Source organism: Carassius auratus, unplaced genomic scaffold (assembly GCF_003368295.1).
Source record: "Carassius auratus strain Wakin unplaced genomic scaffold, ASM336829v1 scaf_tig00214714_1_2670353, whole genome shotgun sequence".
NCBI lineage: Eukaryota > Metazoa > Chordata > Actinopteri > Cypriniformes > Cyprinidae > Carassius > Carassius auratus.
Window position 1 is genome coordinate 2,345,208 of NW_020527778.1, and position 23,793 is coordinate 2,369,000.

At 34.9% G+C, this 23,793-nt stretch overlaps 1 protein-coding gene across 1 annotated transcript; it reads left to right on the forward strand.

The window, feature by feature from the left end:
- The first annotated feature begins 687 nt into the window (after positions 1-687).
- LOC113092790 (nuclear receptor-binding protein 2-like) lies at positions 688-18,224 on the forward strand. The gene is made up of 18 exons (XM_026258529.1): positions 688-1,110; positions 10,881-11,003; positions 11,685-11,786; positions 12,204-12,293; positions 12,380-12,420; positions 12,508-12,602; positions 12,871-12,894; positions 14,222-14,308; positions 14,409-14,464; positions 14,571-14,666; positions 15,444-15,576; positions 16,133-16,235; positions 16,563-16,613; positions 16,682-16,817; positions 16,897-16,950; positions 17,121-17,184; positions 17,325-17,380; positions 17,565-18,224. The coding sequence occupies exons 1-18, from the start codon at positions 991-993 to the stop codon at positions 17,646-17,648; spliced, it is 1,515 nt and encodes a 504-aa protein (XP_026114314.1). The 5' UTR covers positions 688-990; the 3' UTR covers positions 17,649-18,224.
- The last annotated feature ends 5,569 nt before the right edge of the window (positions 18,225-23,793 follow it).

A 23,793-nucleotide genomic window follows, 5' to 3' on the forward strand; every position in this document is an offset into this window, starting at 1 on the left:
TTAATATTTCAAATGGAGTTGTTTATTTGTGCTGAAATGTCCAATATTTGTGTCAGATATTAATGATAAATATTAACAAGTAAGATAAGAAAGTATAGTAAATAATTAACCAGAGTCTGAGTCTATATATATATATATATATACACACATACATACACACAAACATATATAAAGAGTTAATGTTTTAGTAATTTTTTTTAGTTGTGTGTTTTGTCAGTTTTACAGTTTTATTCATTTTTTTCAGTTTAAGTTATTTTAGTAAAGTTTACTTTTATTTAAATAGGTAAGTTAAACTTAATAAACAGTGTTGCTTTGGTTACTTGCTGAAACAAGAGATGCTATATTTTATTTTATTTCAAGTAACGCAACATAAATAGTTTTTATTGAAGTTATCCCTGCTGTGATGGATAGTCTTATATAACCTTTTTTTAAACATCACTTCTCCTGTTTTTACTATATTTATTTATAAAGACAGTGCATTTGTGTAAAACGTATATAGATAGATAGATAGATAGATAGATAGATAGATAGATAGATAGATAGATAGATAGATAGATGGATGGATAGATATAGCTATAGATAGATACAAATATATATAAAGTAGTGATTTTCTCTGACTCATTTTAAGAAGGATGTTAGTAATGTATGTTGTAGTCGTGTTTTCTCCACTCATTACGGTAATCTTTGAGCCAACAGTTGCGCTCGGTGTTTGTCGTTTTAAAGCGGTAAACTGCTGAATGAGAGGACATTTTATTTTTAACAACCCTTATTCTATTTTGATTTTGAATATGGAAACCAGCTTGTCATTTCTTTTTGAATTGCAGTGAAATTAAAAATGAACGAGGCGCTCAGGGAACGACCGACATCAGTTCTTCCTGACAGAAAATAATGTCCCTGGACTGTAGCGCATTGATTATTGAGTCCGCGCGTCATTTCCACGCTGTTTTGAGCTGTTTCCTCGTTTAAGCGACGGTTATTCTGTGATATATAATGGCCATGTCAGTCTCGGAGAGAAACTCTGGATCTGAGGAGAAGGAAGAGGAGAGCGAGGATGAGAGTGAGATCGTGGAGGAGAGTCCGTGCGGTCGCTGGCAGAAGCGAAAAGAGCAGGTAACGATACCTGCTGCAGACACGACACTCGGTTTATCATCAGCCGTGTCTCAAACCCTCCCCAGCTGCCTAAATAATCAGCTCACGATCACAAATTAGCATGTTTTGGATGTGATACTCAGAAATGCTGCCTAGGTAACGTTAGACAGCTCACTGATGCTAGGCAGGGCGCTGTATGCTATGATGCCGTGCTGTCTAGCCTAGTTAGGCAGCACGCACCTCTACCCAAAAACGCTGTCTAGGTAGGTAGTGAGCCCATTATACGGTTTAAAAATGCTTTTTGTGCACTCACTAAGATCTGCAAGTAGGCAGCTTTCTTTAAAGTCCAAAAATGCTACCAGTCCAGGTATAGTAAGCTCACTGTGATGCACAAAGTTGGCTTACTCTTAGCTCTTTTTGAGATACAGGAAGGCAACTTATCTCAAAATGATGGCCAAAAAATGCTGGCTATTAAGTGGTGAGCTCTGTACTATAATGGCCAAAATGCAGCTTGCTTATGTAGACAGCTCCTTAAGATGACCCCAAATGCTGTCTAGGTAGGCAGCTCACTGTGTAGGCAACTTGATGCCCTGATCTGCTTGTTATGGTGTAAAAGCTGTGTGCGTAGGCATGCAACTCAGTATTTGTCATTCATCTGGCAAGGCTAACATGATTATTTAATAATTTTTGCGACATGGTCGTGGTTAGTAATCATTGTAGTCGTGGCTTAGATTTTAGAAAGAAAGTAATATTAAACTGAAAAGTGAAATTGTTTGTTAAATTTGTAGAATGTATGTACACAAATTAAATATCGTGTTAATTCATATTTATTTAATTGTTATATTGCATGAAGAATGAAATATAATGGAGGTTATACACAAACACAAACAAATTGGATGGGAAGTCTCATTGGTGTTCAGAATAAATTCAGTCTATTTGTCTCTTCAGACTTTAAAGTTCAGTGTCGATAAAAAGATAAGAACTCAGTGAAGTTTATCACAAGCTTCCGCACATTCTCATCATGCATATTAACCCTCCCCAATTTTTTTTTCCCCCATTTATAAGCAAGTGGGTGAGTAAAGTGGTGATATGAACAGCCGGCTTCATTAAACCACATTTCACTTGTAATAGTAAAAATACTACTTTTTCTGAAAAGTGACTAATTTTACTGGGAAGACTTTGATGGTCTTGTCTTGACGGAAGTTTCTCCTCATAGTGAGCTTATACTGTAGATGCATCAAATCTTTTTGCCTGTTTGATTTCTTTAACTTTGAAACGCAGATGCTGCTAAAAAAAAAGCACATTTAAAGTAAGAGAAATTTCCCCTTTCTAAAAAAGTAACAGGACTTCTCCTCCGGGCTCTCTTGGGAAGAGATCGTCACACTAGATGAACGGTGTTTTGTTCAGTATAGCATCAAGAGAAACCAAGAAATGATGACATACAGCTTCTTTAGTTATTAAATGATCATCCAACCATGAAAATGGAGCTCGGCACACACAGAAGTGCACATTTTCCATTGTGAAGATATTTTATGCCAGTAATCTAAAGATCATCTGCTGTCATCAAGGATCACATTTCTGCATAGACAGACGGTTTAGACCCAGTTGGACTAGTTTGAAGCAAGAGGAGTGTGTCAGTGAGTTTTAACTAATGCAGCAGCACTTAGATGTTATACTGTCTGAGAGCACATTATACCATTTGCCTGAGTGATGCTTTATCATGATGTTGCTTGGTGCAGTAATTGGCCTTGACTGGATACTTAGCAGGAGGATGTCTGACTCTGTTAGCATTGATATATCCTTCATGACATTATAGATGCAACGTATATCATATATGATCCCATACAGATTATTGTATAGTACTCAAACAGTGTAGCAGGACATACTCAAGCTAAAGGACAAAGAGTGGAAGAAACTCATTTATTTTATCTTATTTCATTACAATCTTTCATTTGTATTTTTTCTGCATAAATTCTTTTCAATGATTTCTGTGAATCAATTATTGAAAGGACACAAGTTCATTTTTTAATAGTAGGAACTTCCTGCATTTATACTATTTGGCTACTAGTAAAATCACAATTAATTTAATTTTTTGTTATAACTAATAACTCTACAGAGGGGCCTAAAAGTCCAATAGTGAAAGTACTAGTTTTCTTTCTTTCAATAACTATGATATTATCAGCAGAACAATTTTTAAGAAAATTTGAATTATAAAACTTAACAATCTGAACACTACATTTGCTGCTTGGATTAGGGACTAAATGTTTTTTTAAAGTTTAAAATGTTTTAAAACATATTAGCTTCAATTTTAAATGGAAAAAAATTCAGATGTACAATGTGGACTTTTGTAACCCACTGTATATTCCTATCTAATGACTTATTTGATGATTGACATCAAATATTTCTAAAACTTTTAAAATTGTAAAACTTCTTTTAAAGATGCAGATGCAAATGTAGACAGTAAGTCTATATAAGTTATTATTTTTTTCGAAGGGCAATGTAAAATTCATGGTGAAAGTTTCATTCTCTCGCATTAAACCGGAAGTGGAGTTGCATATAAATGTAGTGAGGTCGAGATCAGTCAGACAGGTGTGTGAGAGTGGATACTGTCACCAACACAAACCATGAGCTCCAATCCCACTGGAGCGGTCAGCTGAGCAAACAGCACTCTCGGCTTGTGTTAATTAAAGGAACAGCCCTCTATTTCCCATTCCTCACAAATGCTATTGAACATAGCAATTTAAACATCTATCATCAGTATTCCCAGCAGTAAAATAAACCCAGAGAGTTTTCAAAGCTAACTGCTGAAATGCAAAGCACAATTAGATAAACAGCACAGTCTGCATTAGAACTCATCAGAGAGTAATTGTATTATTGTATGCTTTGACATGTAAACACCATCAGTAGCTATTTCTGCCACTGAAAAATGATTTGAAAGTATATTTGTCAGAAACTCATTCTGAAGTCATGGGTTGTTGAATTGGAAGAGTTTTTGCTCTTCTGAAGATAAAATGTGAATGAAACAGGACTTAAACATACTGGGAAAGCTTGAAAAGGTAATTGCAACTATTTATGTCACAAGACTTTTTTCCCCCCTCAGAATTCTGTTTACATCTCGCAATTCTGACTTTTTCCTCAGAAATCTGAGTTAACATCTTGCAATTCTTGCATACATACAGTACAGACCAAAAGTTTGTACACAGCTTCTCATTCAGAGAGTTTTCTTTATTTTCATGACTATGAAAATGATAGATTCACACTGAAGGCATCAAAACTATGAACACATGTGGAATTATATATGGAATTATATACATAACAAAAAAGTGTGAAACAACTGAAAATATGTCATATTGTAGGTTCTTCAAAGTAGCCACCTTTTGCTTTGATCACTGCTTTGCACACTCTTGGCTTCTCTTGATGAGCTTCAAGAGTTAGACACCTGAAATGGTCTTCCAACAGTCTTGAAGGAGTTCCCCGAGAGATGTTTAGCACTTGTTGGCCTTTTTGCCTTCTGTCTGCAGTCCAGCTCACCCCTAAACCATCTGGATTGGGTTCAGGTCCGGTGACTGTGGAGGCCAGGTCATCTGGCGCAGCACCCCATCACTCTCCTTCTGGTCAAATAGCCCTTGATTACTTCAGTGTGACTCGACAATTTTCATAGTCATGAAAATTAAGAAAACTCTTTGAATGAGGAGATGTGTCCAAACTTTTGGTCTGTACTATATATATATATATATATATATATATATATATATATATATATATATATATATACACACATACACACATACACACACACACACACACACACACACATACAGTGCCAACCCACTAATATTGGCACCCTTGATAAATGGGGCATGGGGTACTTTTTTATCCCTTTTTGGACCAAACGCATCTGGTGGGTTTACTGCCAAAAAGCATTTTTTATTTATTTTAGTTTAATATTACAATATAAGCCAATTCGTGTTTGAAGTTCCAGTCATGTCTGACAACTGAATATGCTGGAGTTTTTTTTTGGATGAGTGAAGAGGATTTTTCCTGAAACCTTCCCGAACAACACGTGGTGATGTGGTTGTTCGGGCTGTTTGATTTTTTATTTTTTTTGTGCTTTCTGACTCCAAGATTGTCCAGCTTTGACCACTCAAACTCGCCTCTTTACTGTGCTTTAGGACGATATAGACACACGTGCTCTTCCAGGCAGATTTAGAATATTTTTAGTTGATTGGTACTTCTTAATTATTGCCCTGATGTTGGAAATGGGGATTTTGAATACAGCCACTTTCTATTATGTAAAGCTCAACTATCTTGTTCTGCACATCAGAACTATATTGTTTTAGTCTTTGTTATGGATTATTAAGGGAATTTGGCCTTTGTGTCCTTCTATTTATAATCCTGTGCAACAGGAAGTCATGGGTGGAGAATTCCATGCTCCTAGTCACCCTGGTGGGCTTAAAAAAATAGTGAATATGAACGGAAATATACTTCAGAGATATTTCAGAATTTCTAGGGGTGGCAATAATTGTGGCCAACATGAATTGGAGACAAAACATTTATTTCATAATATGAGTTTCCCCCTAATTTCAATTGTTTTACTTCAATGATAGGTTAGAATTTTGAACGGATTATCAAAAAGATAAACGATGAAGATTTATTTTCACAGTGGACTGGACACTGGACAACAAAATCAGTCATAAGGGTCAGTTATTTTTAAGAATTAAGAATTTTACATCATATAAAAAGCTTTCCATAAGATGTATGGTTTGTTAGGATTGGACAATATTTCGCTGAGATACAACTATTTGAATATCTGGAATCTGAGGGTGTAAAAAAATCTAAATATTTAGAAAATTGCCTTTAAAGTTGTCCAGATGAAATCCTTAGCAATGCATATTACTAATGATAATACATTTTGATATATTTACTGTAGGAAATTTACTAAATATCTTACTTACTTATGCTAATGATTATTGGCATAAAAGAAAAATCGATCATTTTGATCCATGCAGTTTATTCTTGGCTATTGCTACAAATAAACCTGTTCTGGTTTTGGTGGTTTATATATAGTTTATATATAACTATTAAAAAAGAAATCATTATAAAATACAAACTCAAAATTGTGAGCAAAAATTTTAGAATTGTGATATAATATATTGCAATTACCGTTTTATTTTATTTTATTCCTGGGCTGATAGCAAGCTTTCATACATTAGTACTAAGAATACATATTTCAGTAACAGTTAGTTCTGCATTATGAAAGCTGACTTCATTGTTTTCCTACACTGATGTCTGTTGAGGACATGTTTGGATTTGTTTCCATTGTCTGAGTTCCTCCAGGGAAGTGGAGGAAATGCAATGTCACGAACAAGTTTACAGTGTCTTAAATTAATCTGCCATCTTAATACTAAAGCATATGATCAAATATGAATAGGTTTTTGTTTCAGTAGTACGTCGTGACCTTTTTTATTTATTTATTTTATTATACTTATTCTCTTGTATCCTCATACAAACTAATTTACCTGGAAATCTCAGTCTTTCCTTCCAAAAGCATTTCTTTACTGAACTGTAACCCCCAATAAACCAACAGTTTATACAAATAACAGCTTGTTTTCTCTTTTTCACATGTTTGGTTAGGTAATGCTTTGGGTAGTGATTAATCTCTTTACAGGACTTACAGTATTAATGCTCCTTTCAAGAATGAGGCCTTCCCGTCATTGTAATTATTGATTCTTGGTTTTGGCCACAGCATGCTCTCGGTTGGCTGTGATGGACTTCCTAAAACCTCAGCCTGAATTCATTTACCTTTTTAAATTCAGTTTTCAGATGTTTGGAAAGATCTTTCTTTCCTAGAATGTGTTGCACTGAATTCGAAAAGACTAAAATTTGATAATAAAGATTGAACAAAAACGTAAAAATTGAAAATGCAATGTGCAGTCTAGTGATTTATAACATAAAAACTGATAAAATTGCAAAACGTTAAAACATTTTTTTTACATTTATTAAATTGTTAAATTATTACAATATTTTCTTTAGAACATGACTTAAAAGTACATTTTCAATTTGTATATAGATTTTTCTATTCAATTTCAAAACCTAGCATCTGGTTTCAATAAAGTGTCTTTTTTTCAGCAAATGTTTGTTATTTGAATCTTTTACGATGGCGATAACGCTCCCAGTTTAATTAATCAATGCTTGATTTGTTGATGATCTAGTTCAGAAAGTTCCCCTAGTCTCTCATTCACTAGGGTTGCGTACAGTCCAGATATACAGCATTAAGAAAAGAACCAACGGAAGATTTGGCAGTATATTTGAATATAAGCTTTATGATGATCTCATTATTTTACGTTGTAATGCCCTCAATGCTTTTAGTTTGTTTGTCTGAAGTGAATACCCTGAAACTCCCTCGGATAAAGATAGCAGGAGTCAGTCGGTAGTTGAATTTTATTGAATTCTTCGTAGTGTTTAATGCAGTAATACTGCATTACTGTTTCTGTAAAGAGTGATTTAAGGAGACTAGTAAATATTTCATGAGTTCTGTCAGATAGTGGCCTTCTAGCTTTGAATGCAGACACCTTTGACCTTTGAGTCTTACATAAATAATGTCTACAATTAAATCTGTCCAGTTTACCTTGTTTTACACTCTCACTAGACTGTGATATTGACTATTTTCAGTTTGCTTTCTCGTTTAAAAATAGTTTGTGTGTGAATATAGTAGTTTTAGTGTTTAGTGTTTTTACATAAATGTGTTTTTTTTTCTTCTCTTTTAACGTCTAATCTTTGCTGTGTTTTACAGCATATCTCACCCTGGTGCATTTCATTTTTGTGCATTTCACTAGAGACTCATTATTAGAGGACGCTGATGTACCTGTGCATGTTTTAGGTGCAATCACAGTCCAAATGTACTTTCAACACATTTCCAATCAGAAAAAATAAATGCATGCAAGGCATGCCTCAGGGTTTGCAAAACTATTTTAAAGCAGCGTTTTCTTTATTCAGGACAATTCCTCCATTGCTTCAAAAAATATTTTTATATCATGTTGCTGGTCAACAGAGGCTGGTATTACCTGGTAAATTACAGAGTTGTTTTTAATGTTACTACTGTACTATTAGTTATAAGTGTATAGTTTAATTTAATTTATCATTTTATGATTCTATGAACAAGAACCATTGTAATTTTGGAATCATTTTATTTTATATTTCAGTAAATGTATATACCATAAAAAGGAAATGATGCACATATGTGACATTTTCCCCCGGGTCGATGGCCAGTTGGTCTGTGATTAGGTTCAAATGATCCAGATTTAACCCAGACTAACCTCCCGGGTTCAGGGATGATCCCAGCGCTGTTCATCTGTTGAGAGCGGGACAGACCCAGTTGGTGCTCAGTGTCTGGATGTAGAGGTCAGCGTAAGGACACTGTCCCTCATCCACAGGATCTTTCAGCTTTTCAAACACACACACACACACACACACACGTACACCAGACGTGACCCTGATGGAAAGTGGCCTGCATAACCGAAGCTGTGAATGTGAGATTACACTGAGCTATTTTTAACCTCCACCATCTGTGAATTCTGAAGCTGAAAATTCAAGGTAAAATGCATGTTTGCAACAGGGACAGAAAAAGTACATAAAGAAATATTCTTACCTTAATGATACACGTCGAAGTGTGCAATTATGTAAAGAATAATGTCATTTTTAATAATGTCATTGTTTGGCCTTTAAGACTTGTTTTGTCAAAGTTTCTATAAATCCTCTATTGTTGCATTCCAACTTGCATTAAACCCACCATGGCCCCTGTGACCTCTTGACCTCTGAGATGAAACCCAGTTGTCGGCAATGAAAACAAAACCAAAGGATTGTGGGTAATCCATACAAATCAGTGCTCAGACTGGGAAGCTAGTACTGTACTTCTTTCATGGGGTTTTAAAATCATCCCAAAAAGCCTTTAAAGCTTTAACAGACCTGACAAAACAGCTCTTTGAGCTACAAAACCTGCATTTACTTTTTAAGACACATGGAGATTAATGTATTTGAAATAAAGTTTAAAGCATTTTAAGAACTAAATAAGTGTAATGTGATAGGTTGATAGGGAAGATAATTTATTAATATATTTTATGTATCTATTTTATTTCTATATAACTTAATATAACATTTTTATTTTAATTTCATATAACTTTACATTATTTAACAATTTAATTAGAGTAATTATCAGAACCAGTTATTTCAGAGTTGCAAAAAATGCTAGTTATCTAATAAACATGATTCTTTTATTTCACTTCATTTTTGTTCTGAAGGTTGGACGTTAAACTTGTTGATTAATTGATCAACTGAAGTTGAAAAAAAGTTGCAGTAGACCATATATATATTTTTTCACATCCTAATAGATTTAGACAGAATCTGGCTTTTGTTTCCAGGAGTTTATTTCTGGTTCCAAAGGGTTAAACTCCCAACATATTGGTTACCACCCTCAGAAAGCTACAGGAAAAGCACTTCTGTAGCCTTATTTATTTTTTGAGCGTGATATATATATATCTCGTGGTCTTTTGACTAGCGCTGGGCTGGATTCCCAGCTGATGACTCAATGGCTGTAGTGTGTCTGAATTCTGCAGTTCCTCCACAATTATAATCACATTATTGACCAAAGCATATGAAGCTGAGATGGACATATTATGGTCTGTTAAAATACCCAGCGGTTCTGCCATATGGATGCAATAGACACTTTTGATCTGATATCTCCTTTTATGGTCATCACTTTTTGATCCATATCTCAAGACAGCTAGGCTCAGCCTGCCAATCAGAAACATGTGTATCGTAAAGCACCTAATATAGGTGACCATATATCATTATAAATGGTGAAAACAGTGCTGCTTAATACATGTATGGAAACCAACTTATATGTTCTTTGTTGAAAGCCTAGCTACAAATGCATGTATTAGTTGTACAAGTACAGACACTTGCTCACATGCACAGGCAGAGATGATGGGTGAGACATGCATGACTCAGCAAAGACATGTGCTCCTTCTCACGATTTGCTGTCTCTCTCTTTTGTCTCATTATTCTTCTCTCAAGATGATCCACTCCGTGTCTCTCTGGCTTCATGCCTAATCTCTCTCTCTCTCTCTCTCTCTCTCTCTCTCTCTCAGGCTCTAATCCAGATCCCAATTCAGCATACTCCTGAAAAACACAAAAGATGGCTTTGAATTCAGAATTCAGATAAATTCTATTTTCAAAGTTTGATTTGAAGAGGTTAATCAAAATAAAAAAATGATATCCAAACAACTGATCGTTTAATTTAATGCAAGGTATTTACAAATAAGTTGTAAGCAAAAATTTATGAAAAATAAAATATGCATATTAAAATATATATTAAAGACATAAATTAATTTTATAAAATATAATACACATTATTAAAGCCATTTACATAATTTTGACTCAATGTTTATATATATATATATATATATATATATATATATATATATATATATATATATATATATATATATAAACCTGATTATTTATTTTTTAATAAAGGATTAATCTTGAAATGAGACTAGACAAAATGCTCTGTCAGTCTGTCTGATTAATATATATCACTTCCACTACAATCAGTGTAGCTGAGAGTATTTTAAATACTTGTCACATTTAAATTCAGCAGTTCATAATTTCCAGTACTCATATTATTTTTTAGATTACTTGAGATTAATTGGTATAATTTTATGGTCACTTGAGAAATATTAAATAGTAATGGCTCGTAAATGTTAAAAGTGCTTCTTTGTCTCCCCCTGCAGGTGAGTCAGGGGAATGTTTCTGGCGTGGAGAGAGCTTCTCTGGCCATGGACACTGAAGAGGGTGTTGAGGTGGTCTGGAACGAGGTTCTCTTCCAGGACAAGAAGGTCTTCAAGACAGTGGAGGTGAGAGCTCAAACCATTTCTGTTTACAGCACCATTCATGTTTGAATGTTTTTAAAATAAGTCTCTTTATGTTCACCATGGCTGCATTTAAATTAAATTAAATTAAATTAAATTAAATTAAATTAATGCATTTAGCAGACACTTTTATCTAAAGCGACTTATATTGCATTCAGGCTAACAATTTTCCCTAACGTTTATTTTATTGCGTTTATTTGATCTAAATACAGTAAAATAGTAATATTTTGTTATTGCAATTTAAAATAGCTTTCTATTTAAATATATTTAAAAATATTATTTATTCCTGTAATGCAAAGCGGAAATGTCAGCATCATTACTCCAGTCTTCAGTGTTACGTGATCCTTGAAAAATCATTCTAATATGCTGATTTATTATCCATGTTGGAAACAGTTATGCTGCTAAACATTCTTTTTTAAACCATGATGCATTTTTTTTAAAGATTCTTTGATGAATAGAAAGTTTAAAAGAACAGCATTTATGTGAAATATTATAAATTATATAATATTATAAATGCCCTTACTGTCACTTTTGATAAATTTAGTGCGTCCTTGGTGATCAATTTCTTTAAAAATTGTACTGACCCCAGACTTCTGAACAGTAGTGTATGTGATTTTGCTTTTTGCTATTGGATTTTGCTTATTTGTATCTGTTGTATTTGTGTAGGACAAAATGAAGGAGATGTTTGACAACCTGATGCAGGTGGATCATCCAAACATCGTCAAATTTCACAAATATTGGCTGGATATCGGAGACAATCATGCCCGGGTAACACACACACAGACACACTGCTCTCAGGTCACGCTATTGTTGTGACAGTGTCTCTAAAGCTGAATTGTGTCATTTTTTTAAATCATTATTTTTGTAGTTTGGTGCTGTGGCACAGAAATGACATGACTTACATCACTTGTTATTACATCAGTTACTTCACTTTTATATGCACAAAGACCAGTATGTAACTTAAAAGACCTTAAAAATCAATATTGAGTAAAAAAGTAATCAGTAAAATCAGTGGTGAGAGCATTGCTGAAGTCTCAAGCTTGATTAACCAAACAGAATCTGAACAGAAAAATCAGGTCTGGCTACATAAGCTTATATGGGAATATAATATATATTTTTTCTAAAACAACTTCTTATTTTGGTATAAAGCTATTGAATTAGCTTTTCTTGTTATATCCCTTACAGGTTGTGTTCATCACAGAGTACATGTCGTCTGGCAGCTTGAAACAGTTCCTCAAAAAGACCAAGAAAAACCACAAGAGCATGAATGTCAAGGTCGATGTCTAAATATATGATGTCCATGATTATTATTATGCAGTGCGGTGTTTTTTGTGTTCACGTGATACATTACTGTATTTCAGGCCTGGAAACGCTGGTGTACGCAGATCCTGTCTGCCCTCAGGTGACACACTCCTTCACTTGTGTGTGTGTGTGTTGAAGGTTGTGTGTGTGATTTGTTAACAAGCATGCAACTTCTTCCACTCATCAGTTACCTGCACTCCTGTGACCCTCCCATAATTCACGGCAACCTCACCTGTGACACCATCTTCATTCAGCACAACGGCCTCATTAAAATTGGATCAGGTATATTTCCCCCTGCATTTTAAGCCTTTTTATTTCTCCTTCAAGTGAAATATCTGGGTTTTAGTCTCATTTTTGACTGAGAAAGCGATTTATGCAAATTTTTTGTTTAAAAGAATTATGAAAAAAAGGTTTGTGCAAACATTTAGATCCATTTAAAAACAAATATTTCTTGACTGAAAGGTAAATCAGTATTTATGGAGCACGAATGAAGGTAATGAAATATAATCATCATCTGTAGTGTTCTTTCCATTCTGTTTTTTCTCTGTAGTTTGGCATCGGCTCTTTGTGAATGGTAAGATCATTTTAACTCCTCACTCAGTATGCAATTTATAGAAAGCAAAAGGCCTTTTTGTGTCATTTTAGTAACATCCACCTTCAAGGCCTAGTCTTTTCTGTAAAATCTTTAATGATCTGTAAACTTGAGAGTAGCTTTTATATTGTTAGTGAGAGCATTTTAACACCTCACTCAATATGCAATATGTACAAATTAACCATCAAATCTACACTGATAAAAACTTTATATTCAACTGTATGTTCAGTGGAAAAAAAACTGAGCATAGCAGTTTTTTTTTAAACTGAGCATATTTTTTGCATCAGGCTTTTATTGCTCATGTAGTATAACATGCAAGAGAATAAAAGATCATACTTAAGGAGGAAAAAACACATTTTATTTACAGGCTCAAACTGAGCAAATATAGGCAATCGTTGATATATATATGGTCCAAAAATGTATTTTCTATGGTCCAAAAAGAAATTTTAATAGCTTGTAAAGTAATGAGATCTTTCTAACAGTATAGTAGTATAGCCATAGACTGTATAAAAACATGGATGTAGTGTCCTTGAGGTTCTGAAGAGCGTTTTTTAAACATTGACATGTTTTTGAAGCTCAAAGTGGGCGGAGCCGGCCGTCACCACTCCCAGATCGTCGAAAATGGGCAAAAAGGCTGGAGCTGGTTGCTAAAGCCACGCCCACATAGTGCGACAGCACTGTCATCAGCGGAATTTCACCTGTCACTCAAGTGGCCACGCCCTTAATTTAGCAGAACTTTAAGGCTTAATATAATTAAAATGGATGAGTTATTAATGTTACAGTTTAAGTCACTTCCATATTGGCTTTACAAGAGAGAGAGAGAGAGAGAGAGAGAGCGGGAGGCTGCCGCTTGAGTACATCAGACTTATTAATACAAATTTTACTATATTATCTCCCAATAAGATGATACTTTAATGCTTAGTTTTATGATTAAAAGCACTGTATTTTCATTATGGGGCAAAACATAATGCAACACAATAAAATAATGATTGAAAGATCAAGTGAAGCTAAGGTGCTTCAGTGACATTTTTTAAAAATATTACTAACAATATAAAAAACATTTTTATATTTTAGATTTTTTTTATGGCAAAGATGTAGGTGGATGTTATTAAAATGGCACAAAAAAGGCCTTTTACTTGCTATAATAAAATAGACAATAAAAGCCATATAGTAGACTGTACATTTGTGCATCAAATATTATACATAAGGGCATTATAGGGTTAAATTGAATATAGTTTGCTAGTGAAACAACATTTTCCAAATCTCATGAAAGAAATGTTTTTAATGAGACTCGTCTGCTCTTACTCAGTGTTCCCAGAAGGGGGCGTCCAAGGTAAACTACACCAACACCGAGATGATAAGAGGAACCTGCACTTCTTCAGTCCAGAGTATGGCTGTGAGTGTGCCAACATCTTCACTAGGATTTCTACTGGATATTTGTGTAGACCGGACATATTTTTTGGGTTTATATATTTTACATTTGCTTTTTTTCATAGCATGTGAAGATGACTATGCTATTGACATCTTCTCTTTTGGGATTTGTGCTTTGGAGGTGAGATACCAACAAAGCATGACCTGGCAGTGTTATTACATACAGCTTTTTACTGAACTGAAACGTGACGAGTCCCTCATGAAGTAATATTTTAAAATTGCTTCAGATGGCCGTGTTGGAGATCCAGGCCAATGGAGATTCAGTTGTGTCCAAAGAGGCCATAACCAATGCGGGCCAATCATTGGAAGACCCGCTTATGAGGGTTTGTGTGCACAGTTGGGTTTAATGGGCATGATAAATGCATGTCTAAATCTAATCAAACTTATGATTTTTTCTTGGGAGATGATAAAATGGGTCAAAAAACAACACTACAGACGTACATTTTGTCACATCTAGTTGCTCATATTTTCTTTAGGAAAATACGATGCAGTTGTTTTTATTGGGTTCAAATGAAAATGTCTGCAACCTGAAAATTGTATGAAAGAACTACATTTTTAAGAAGGTTTGACCCATTCTGATCATCTGCTCTCACCCAATGTTTCCAGAAGGGGTCGTCCGTGGGATATTTTCATTAGAAAATATAAAAAATATATATTATTTTAGATTAAACCTGAATTTTCCTGTTACTGATTTAGCAGGGTTATTCCCATTAACTGAAACTAAAACATAAACCACAATTTCCATTATTTAAAATAAGCATAAACTGAAGTAAAATAAAATATAAAAAACGTAAACTTTTAATATTTCTACTATAGTTGCCAAATCATTTATCTGTTTGTTTTGAAGTACTAAAATACTCTACCTAAAAAAAGTTTATTAAAAACAAAACTCAAAATATTAAAAAAAATGGTTAAAACCTTTTTCACTAAGAAAGTGCTAGTAATTTTCCCAAACCATACAAAGAAACACATTTACAAAAACTGAAATATTATTTTTACTCCAGCAATCTTTGTTTGATTTTTTAACTTTGGAAATTCATTTTTTTTTTTTTTACACTGAATATCAATGATACTAAAATAACGGTGTTCCTGACTTTCAGGAGTTCACCCAGATGTGTGTGCGGCACAGTCCCAGACTCCGGCCGACGGCACATGACCTGCTGTTTCACCGCGTGCTGTTTGAAGTGCACTCACTCAAGCTGCTCGCAGCACACTGCCTCATCAACAACCAGTGTAAGCATGCTTCAAAATAATAATAATAAAATAATGTGTTGATTTTATTTTGTAGCCGCTCCAGAAAAAACATATTTCTTTCCTCCTTCTCTCTCACTTTATCAGTCTCTGTTTCATGTTTTTGTGTGTTTCTGCTCCGTGACCCAGTTTCTGTTTCCCGTTGATTGTGTTAATTTGATTCCAGGTGTATCTCGTTCTTCCCTGATTATAATGTGTTTAAAAGCCCCAGTGCATTCAGTCAGTGTTTGTCAGTTTAAATGTCCATCCATGTGTTCCTATGTCTCCTATGTTCCCCGTGTGTTTGGATTATTAAAGACCGTGATATTGAAGCACTACTTGCAGATTGATTGCCTAGTGACACACTTATAGTGACTGACCAATCACAATCAAGTATTTTGAGCCATTAAATAATGACACATTTATTTCAGATAGTTTTCTTGTGAAGGATTACCTAAATGGTACATAATAAGATTTATGGGATTTTAGGTCAAGTGGATTATTATTATTATTACTAAAATAATACAATTTAGCTTTTACATGTTATCTGGGTTTAAAGACATGCTTTCAGAGAACTGTGTGGAGGAGAAGACCAAATCATTTGACCCAAATGGAGTCATGGCAGAAATTATTCACAAAGATCGTCCTTGTGTTCAGCTCAAGTAAGTCTCTAAAACTGTTCAAAAGTGTTTTTTAAGTAAGAACACATTGATCAAAAGTGAGTGAATGCCTTTATAATGTTACAAAAGATTTATATTTAAAATAAATGTTATTGTACATTTATTTTAATATATTATACATTTAAATACATTTTATTCATCAAATAATCCTGAAGAAATGTTTCATGGTTTCCACAAAAAATACTGAGCGGCGAATCAGGATCGTGTGACAACTGAAGACTGGAGTAATGATGCTGAAAAACATATGTAATAAGCTCCAACGATGCATGTTTTGATAAATAATTTGGTTTGCTCTCTACCGTCCTGCAGGTATTCTCACGTTTCTCCTCTAGAGCTGGACAAGTTTCTGGAGGATGTGAAGTAAGTGTTGCCAGATGAAAGCAATAGGTGTTAAAAAGCAGGTTTGTAATGTGCTTCGTACCGCTCAGGAATGGCATTTACCCGCTGATGAATTTTGCGTCCACTCGACCCTATCCTGTGCCCCGCGCCCTCTCCATGTACCAAGAACATGTGGAGACGGCGAAGACCCCCACACCCGAGCCACAAGAGCCTGAGACCAGGAAGGTGTGTGTTCTCATCAAAAGACACTTACAATAGTTCAGTCAGTTATTTCTTATTTAATCTTAAGTTGTCATTGTTTTAGGTGGTACAGATGCACTGTAACCTGGAGTCCAATGAAGACACTACTAAAACCCATGTGAGTGTGTCAGTTTAGCATACGAGCTGTCATGCTGAAAGATTTGCATCCTCATCTACATTGTTTTGATCGTTATTAATGATAATGCAGACTGTTATACTCCTGTTAAGGAGCACTTATGATAACATCTGTTGAATCAGTGGCTAATGAACTGATATGTGTTTCTACAGCTCACTCTATTCTTGAAACTCGATGATAAACTCCATCGGCAGCTCAGCTGTGATATTATGCCAAGTGAGTGTTAACTGTATTGGTTTTTTATTTTTTTATAAAGTCATTTTATCATCTCTTCTGCACATAAGTGCAATAAAAGTTAATGCCACCCAGCAATGCAGTAGTGACAGTTTAAAAAAATGAATGCACACTCATTTCAGATGACAGTTCCAGAGATTTGGTCAATGAACTTATCCATTATTCCTTCATCAGCGAGGTAAGACACTCTGAGTCACTCTACATACTGCAAATGTTCTACTTTCATTATGTTCATCAGTATCATTTCTCGCATGTGACATGGAAAATAAAAACAAGCTTAAATACAGCATCTACAGCTAAACGTTCACGTCTTCAACTTCTTGTCCTGTGCCCATGTTTTGCCTTTAAATTTGCCTTCACAGGAGGATGGTGACAAGATCGTGGCATTCCTGGAGGATGCTTTGAGCCGACACCGTGGGTCTGCTAGTGCCATAACAACCATATGAATGACAGTGGTCTGTTGCCATCGCGATGGACACGTGGAACCTGAGAGGGAGGCCCGCCAACACACAGTAACTAGGACTATGGAAACAAACGATCCAGTTTGTCAGTTAGAATGGATAGTTGAAATTGGGACTGTGGTCAAATTAAGATGACAGAACATGGCACACTGGCTTTTATGACAATGTGTGATTTGACCAGGTTAGGGGGATCCAAGAATACCCATCTAAGATGATTGTGCTAACCTCCCCGAGTCTCCATCCAGCACTTCCAGGTGTCACAGTAGGAACCGTCCTTCCCACAATCCCACGGGATGCTTAAGGGCAGTTCGGCTTCTCTTGAAGAGAGTTGTACAGTATGTGGTGTAGAAGGTGTCTGCTGTGGAGAGCTCAGTAGATGAAAGCTAATTTTTTAATGTTCAATATTGCCATTTTTCTTTATTTTGTGTCTTAAACCCAGTTCTATGGAAAAACTAGGCCAGGAACATATTCTACACAAGTATGCCAACACATTGCAAGTGCATGTGCGTTTTTGTGTTACTGTGGCATTAACAAACCAGAGTACTCAAGAGGGAATGATACAGTTGCTATATATATATATATATATATATATATATATATATATATATATATATATGCCATTAAATCAGATTTGGTGATATAGCTAACTATAAACATCAGAAGTTAAGCTTGACAAGTTTCTCTTCAAACTGTTGCACTTCCATATAAAGAGTTTACTCTAATGTTCATGCTTCGCTAGTGGCAATGCTTTAAATCCGAGGTAGCACAGCTAGAAGCATTAAGATTGACTGACTTGCGTAGATTGTTACTGTCCTGAGGAAATAACAAACTTGGCATTAATAAGGCATCATCGGATTGAAGAGTCAGTTAGGATGTACATTTTCTGGAGAGTTACACATTATGTTTTAGCTCGTCAGTTTGCCCAAAATGCAGTCTTCCAAAATATATCTTATGAAGATGTTGCTTTAACTGATGTGGTTAAGGCCAATTAAAAGAATGTGATTTGTAAGTCTTCACATTGCCCTGTCTGCTATCAAACGAATGTCTTAATATGAAGTTGGAGTGTTTTGCATATAAAGGAATGTATTGCCTTGTATGAACAGTGCTGTTTTCTTGTGTGTAATAACTCTATTTGAAAATTATTTCAAAGAGCCACAAACAGATCGTGAGAAACGTGAAGGATCCTGGTTAGTCAAGCAGCTAACCAGTTGTCAAACGACATGGTTTTGGTGATGGCTTTAAGATATAAACATTTCTGTTTGATATACGAAGAAGTTCTTTGTCATCAGCATTTACTTAACTGAATAAAGTTAAACTATCTCTATTAAAATGATCACGGTTTAAATAAATTGTATCACCATTCTTTTTAAAAAAAAATTTATGTGAACCATCTGCAAATTCCATGTAGCTTCGTTTTATGGTCTCATAAAAAAGATTCATAATTATTAATTTGCAAAAGACCTGCTTAAAATAAGTTTAAATTGAGTATAGCATGTTTGGGCAAGCTTGATCTATCGAGTTAAATAGATAACTCGATAAGTGTCTAATTGTCAATCAAAAATATTTGGATGTATGTTTTTGTGTTAGTAATCTGTTTCATTTCCTCTCACAGCATCTGCAGTTGATTCTTAAAGAAGGGTTTTGTACAGGTCTTTATCACTGTATGTAAGTCACAGAAACAATAATACTGTCCAATATCTTCATTCCGAGCCGATGAATAATTTTTTAGTGGACCCTCTTCCACTAACTCGAGATGGGGTGGAAGAATATCAGATATCTTCTTGATCGATAAAGAGTTTAGGGGCATCTCCCGGTTTCTTGAGATACAAGCTAAGACAATATTTGCCATTACATCAGTCACCAACATCAAGAATAGTTGTGCATTTTACTGTAACTGTCCCGATTCAACAGTTTCCACCGAAGGGCTTTGAGTCACTGCTACTTGACTGGAGTCTGTTAATGATAATAGAATTTTTAAGGCACATAGTACAAAACATTTAAATATATCAAAGGCAAGTAGAATAACTCAATTAAGAGACTGGAGCTGAAAGTTACCTTGAACAGAAATAATAACAGAGACAGGAGAGCTGTATGTCTGCAGAGTAACACATGACAGGTTCACATAAACCGGGCAATCCTGATGCTTTCCAGTAGGTCCTACTCTCTCCTGGGAAAGAAGTCTTATCTGATTCTCCTATGACATGGAGTCGCATGTATCATTTAAAGATCAGTGAACATCTGTTTGCCCACTTTTTCCCTCTTAACTCTGGTTAAAAATCACTTCCTTTTACCTTTGAGCAATCTTGGAACTAGAATTGCCAAACAAAATATTTTATTTCAGAGCGTGGAATTCTGTTTTTTTTCTTCAGGCTGACTACACTCCTCTTTATAAGTTTGGTATGTCGCAGTTTTAGTGTTTCTTTTCATCACTCATTTTTATCTCCATTTTTTTTTTCTAACTTCTGTTATTACCACTAGGTGGCCTCAGTAAACTTTCAAGAGTGATGAAAATATCTTTAAATTCATTAAAAATCATTTATTGTACAGACATCCATAGATTCAGCTAATAAAAGCACCTTGAAAAAAAAGCACCCTTTTTCATTATTTTCAACAGAACTACAAGAAGAATAGGGGACCTTCGAAAATGGACTTTGACAAAGGGAGACCTTGGAGTTATAAAGGTTGAGAGCCACTGATTCAGAGGAGTCTAAACCGTCACAGCTTCAGGCTACATTGGCCAGCATGTAATAATTCAATTTTCCTTTGGGCTGAATGTCATTTCAATATTCATTACAAGTTTGTCACTGGATATTCTCGTCTACTAAAAGTTACTTTCCAATCTTTTTTTCAGCCAGCTGATGAAGATATGATCTGTGATAGCAACAATTGCTTTTCCTTTCTGTCCTATGTAACACTTTTTCATACATTTCATATAAAGAATTACACTGTCATGCATAATTTTGCATATTTAATTCTGAGCTGCTTCTCTATTGCTCTGAATACTTCAGCTGAGATGGTTTATTTTAGTTTATTTGCCTTTTTTCTTCAAACGGCACAAATTAATATAGCAGGTGGATATTCAATAATAATCTTGGAAATGAAAAGAAAATCACCTTTATTATGCTCTCAAACTCATTTTAGAAGCTTCCCAGCGACAAAACAAGCAGAACTGATTTGAAAGCCTTTAATATCATAACAACGCAAATCAATAAACACATCTAAAAGCATTTACCTTAGACCTTACACGTCTGAAACAAACATCCAAATGTGCAGCAATCTGTGTTAATGTCAGTTAGCTATGGCCAAATCTGTCGTCGTAATATCTCAACCCATGTGATGGCAAATTCACAGTCTCCCTGAAATGGCTTTTAAATGCTATTGCAGGCATTGAGGCACTTCAATTCATGCAGGAGAGCTGCTTTACTGTCATCAGAATCCTGAGAGAGCAGTTTGAGAGGTGGAGATAAGACCGGAGACTGTACACAGCACACAGAAGTGTCCTCTCCTTTAAGGGAACTGTAAATCCTGACTGCCTGCAGCATAGACACCTCCCTCATTCATTTTCTGTGGTTCACTCTTAACTTTTATGAAAGAATATCTCTTTATATTTGAGACTTTAGTCTTTTCAACTTTAAAGATCTTTTTTATGCACCTAAAGCTTGTAACAATCCAAAGAAAAAGGAAAAATTGAAATTGAGAAAATTCACTGAACAGTGGTAATAGTTACTGCACCTTTAAGAATGTCGTGTCATGTTATATGTGATTGCAACAGTTAAACACCTCAGTCTAGCACGTTTACTTAGAAAACAATTGAAAAAGCACCAGTTTGTTTCACTCAGAAGTACATCGCATTGTGAAAATAAAATGGCTTGTGAATGACTTCAAATATTTTGGGATGGGAGTGTTGAATCATGGAAATGTGCGTTGTTTGATTAAAAGTGAGATTTGTGTCTACAGCTCTTGGATAAAAATTATAGTTTTTCGCATTTTATCTGAAGCTCAAAAAGCTCAAGCCAAAAATGTATTGGTTATAGAGAGTTTTTTTATTTTCAGGGAAGACAGGTCAACTGTGAAATAGACTGATAAAACCCTCTCCTTTATAAATATCACACCGACTCATTGTAGAACTTGTTTAATTTAAAACTGAAAAAATTGTCTGCTTATGTGGCAAAATGTCAGGTCAGATAATTGAAAATGGTCTGATATTACAGTTTCAGTCTCAAACACTTTATTTTATTATTAACCAGAAGATGGCAAAGGTGAGCTGGCAGACATGCTGTGTCTTTCCTCCCATCTCTCTCTTGAATTTCCTAAGTCAAAACATCATAACTAAAAACACCTGTTCTGTCTTGAGAAGTTTGAATCAAATCTTTAAAGCCTATTCAAGTTTTTTGTGCTAAAAACATGAATGATACCTCAAATTGTGTGGTTGGCAACTCACATTTTCTTCTTCTTCAAATAAAAAAGGTATAAAAATACAAATAATGTTTTATTGGTATCATTTTAAATGTCATTTTCTGATTTTAGATATTTTCATTTCGGTTTTGCTGATGGGATTCTTCGAAATAAGCCACAAAAATACAAAGACTCACAGTAATGACCATAATTATCCAATATGAAAATGACATAGAGAACATTACATGATTATGCAGATTGTGTGCATATTTATATGTCTTTGATTATGATACATCTATTATACTGTGAAGAAATGACCAGGAATGGTTGAAATTAGTACAGATATAAATCCAAAATGCACAAAAAATGCCAACATCTCTATTTAACAGTATGCACAGAAAGACAATAGACTACAAATTTGCCACAAAGAGCAATTTTTATGTGTGTCTTTGATTAGTTGCAGTGGGTACATTTTCTGAGACACAAACAGCCAATTAACACTTTATTGAGATGTATAAATGTTCAGCATGCAATGCCTTCATTTAACTAGATGTTAAACGAAGAATTAGACTTTTAATAACAGACAAGCACACATTTGAATGGCGGTGCCATGAATGATGTTGTTAATTAAGATTTTCATTAATGACTCAATAATGAGCACTTGTTCAGAGTGTGTCAGAAGACACCCGGCGGGTTCATTAAAGACCGTGGTTTTATATGAGGAAGAGCTTCTCTTGATGCTAAAATAATCAATTTGTATAAGCGTTCCGATTTGAAATAAGGTGACGTAATTGTGAGCTTTGAACTTCTAAACCTTCGTTTTGTGAATGAAACAAACCGTCATCATCATTTTAATGTGCATTGTGAATGTAGTACAATACAAGTCTTGGCTCTTATTATGCAGTATAATTTTGTTAATATTTCAGAATGGCTTGTACCAGTACTGATTGTAGTACTCAATGAAAAAGTCAGATGAATTGCTAATTCTTATAATACTGCTAAAGCTGCATTGGAATAACACCGAACCTCCTGAGTCTCACTGCAACACTTTACATAAGACCTAAATTAACACCTACATAGATAATGCTGGAGAGGGTGAGGTGAGAGGGCGCCTGGCGTTTTCTGTAATTTAATTATCTTTTTATGACGTTGATATTCTAAATTGTTGATCAAATTGTTGATCAAAGCCACAGAAATTGAAAAAATGTGTTAGCTGAAATATTTTTAAGGCAAACTCTTAAATACATGGATGGATGGACAGACAGAGATAGATAGATAGAGTAGTTCTTATTTGTGTTGACTCTAGGGGGGCTGCGTCCGAAAGCCTATGCAGCTGACTTGCTGCCTCGCTGCCCTATCAGGCAATGTCTTTGCAGGCAGCATTTTTGCATAAAGGCACCTCAAGAAAAGGATAATTTTTTTATTTCCATCATGGAATGGAATGCACAGGATTGTGAGAACAAAGGATACATCTATGCTGCCTTCAAAAATCGATCAGATGAAGGTATCTCATGAGACAGGAAGTGAAGCATTGGATTCGGACATGCCTTGATGCCTTGTTACCTCGTAATGCGTCCTCCGAAGGTAGCATTTTAGACTGTTCGGACGTAGCCGGTGTTTTGAGTGGTTGTTAATGTGTTGCTAGGCAGTTGCTGGTGTGTTATCTTAATTTGTGTTCTGAGTGATTGTTACTGTGCTGCTTGGTGACTTGGGGATTTTTGAGTAGGTTACTAAA

Coding starts and splice junctions, on each gene's coding strand:
- LOC113092790 (XM_026258529.1), top strand. CDS start 991: ATGGCCATGTCAGTCTCGGAGAGAAACTCTGGATCTGAGGAGAAGGAA. Junction 16,818..16,896: donor AAGAGCCTGAGACCAGGAAG/GTGTGTGTTCTC, acceptor TCATTGTTTTAG/GTGGTACAGATGCACTGTAA. Junction 17,381..17,564: donor ATTATTCCTTCATCAGCGAG/GTAAGACACTCT, acceptor TTGCCTTCACAG/GAGGATGGTGACAAGATCGT.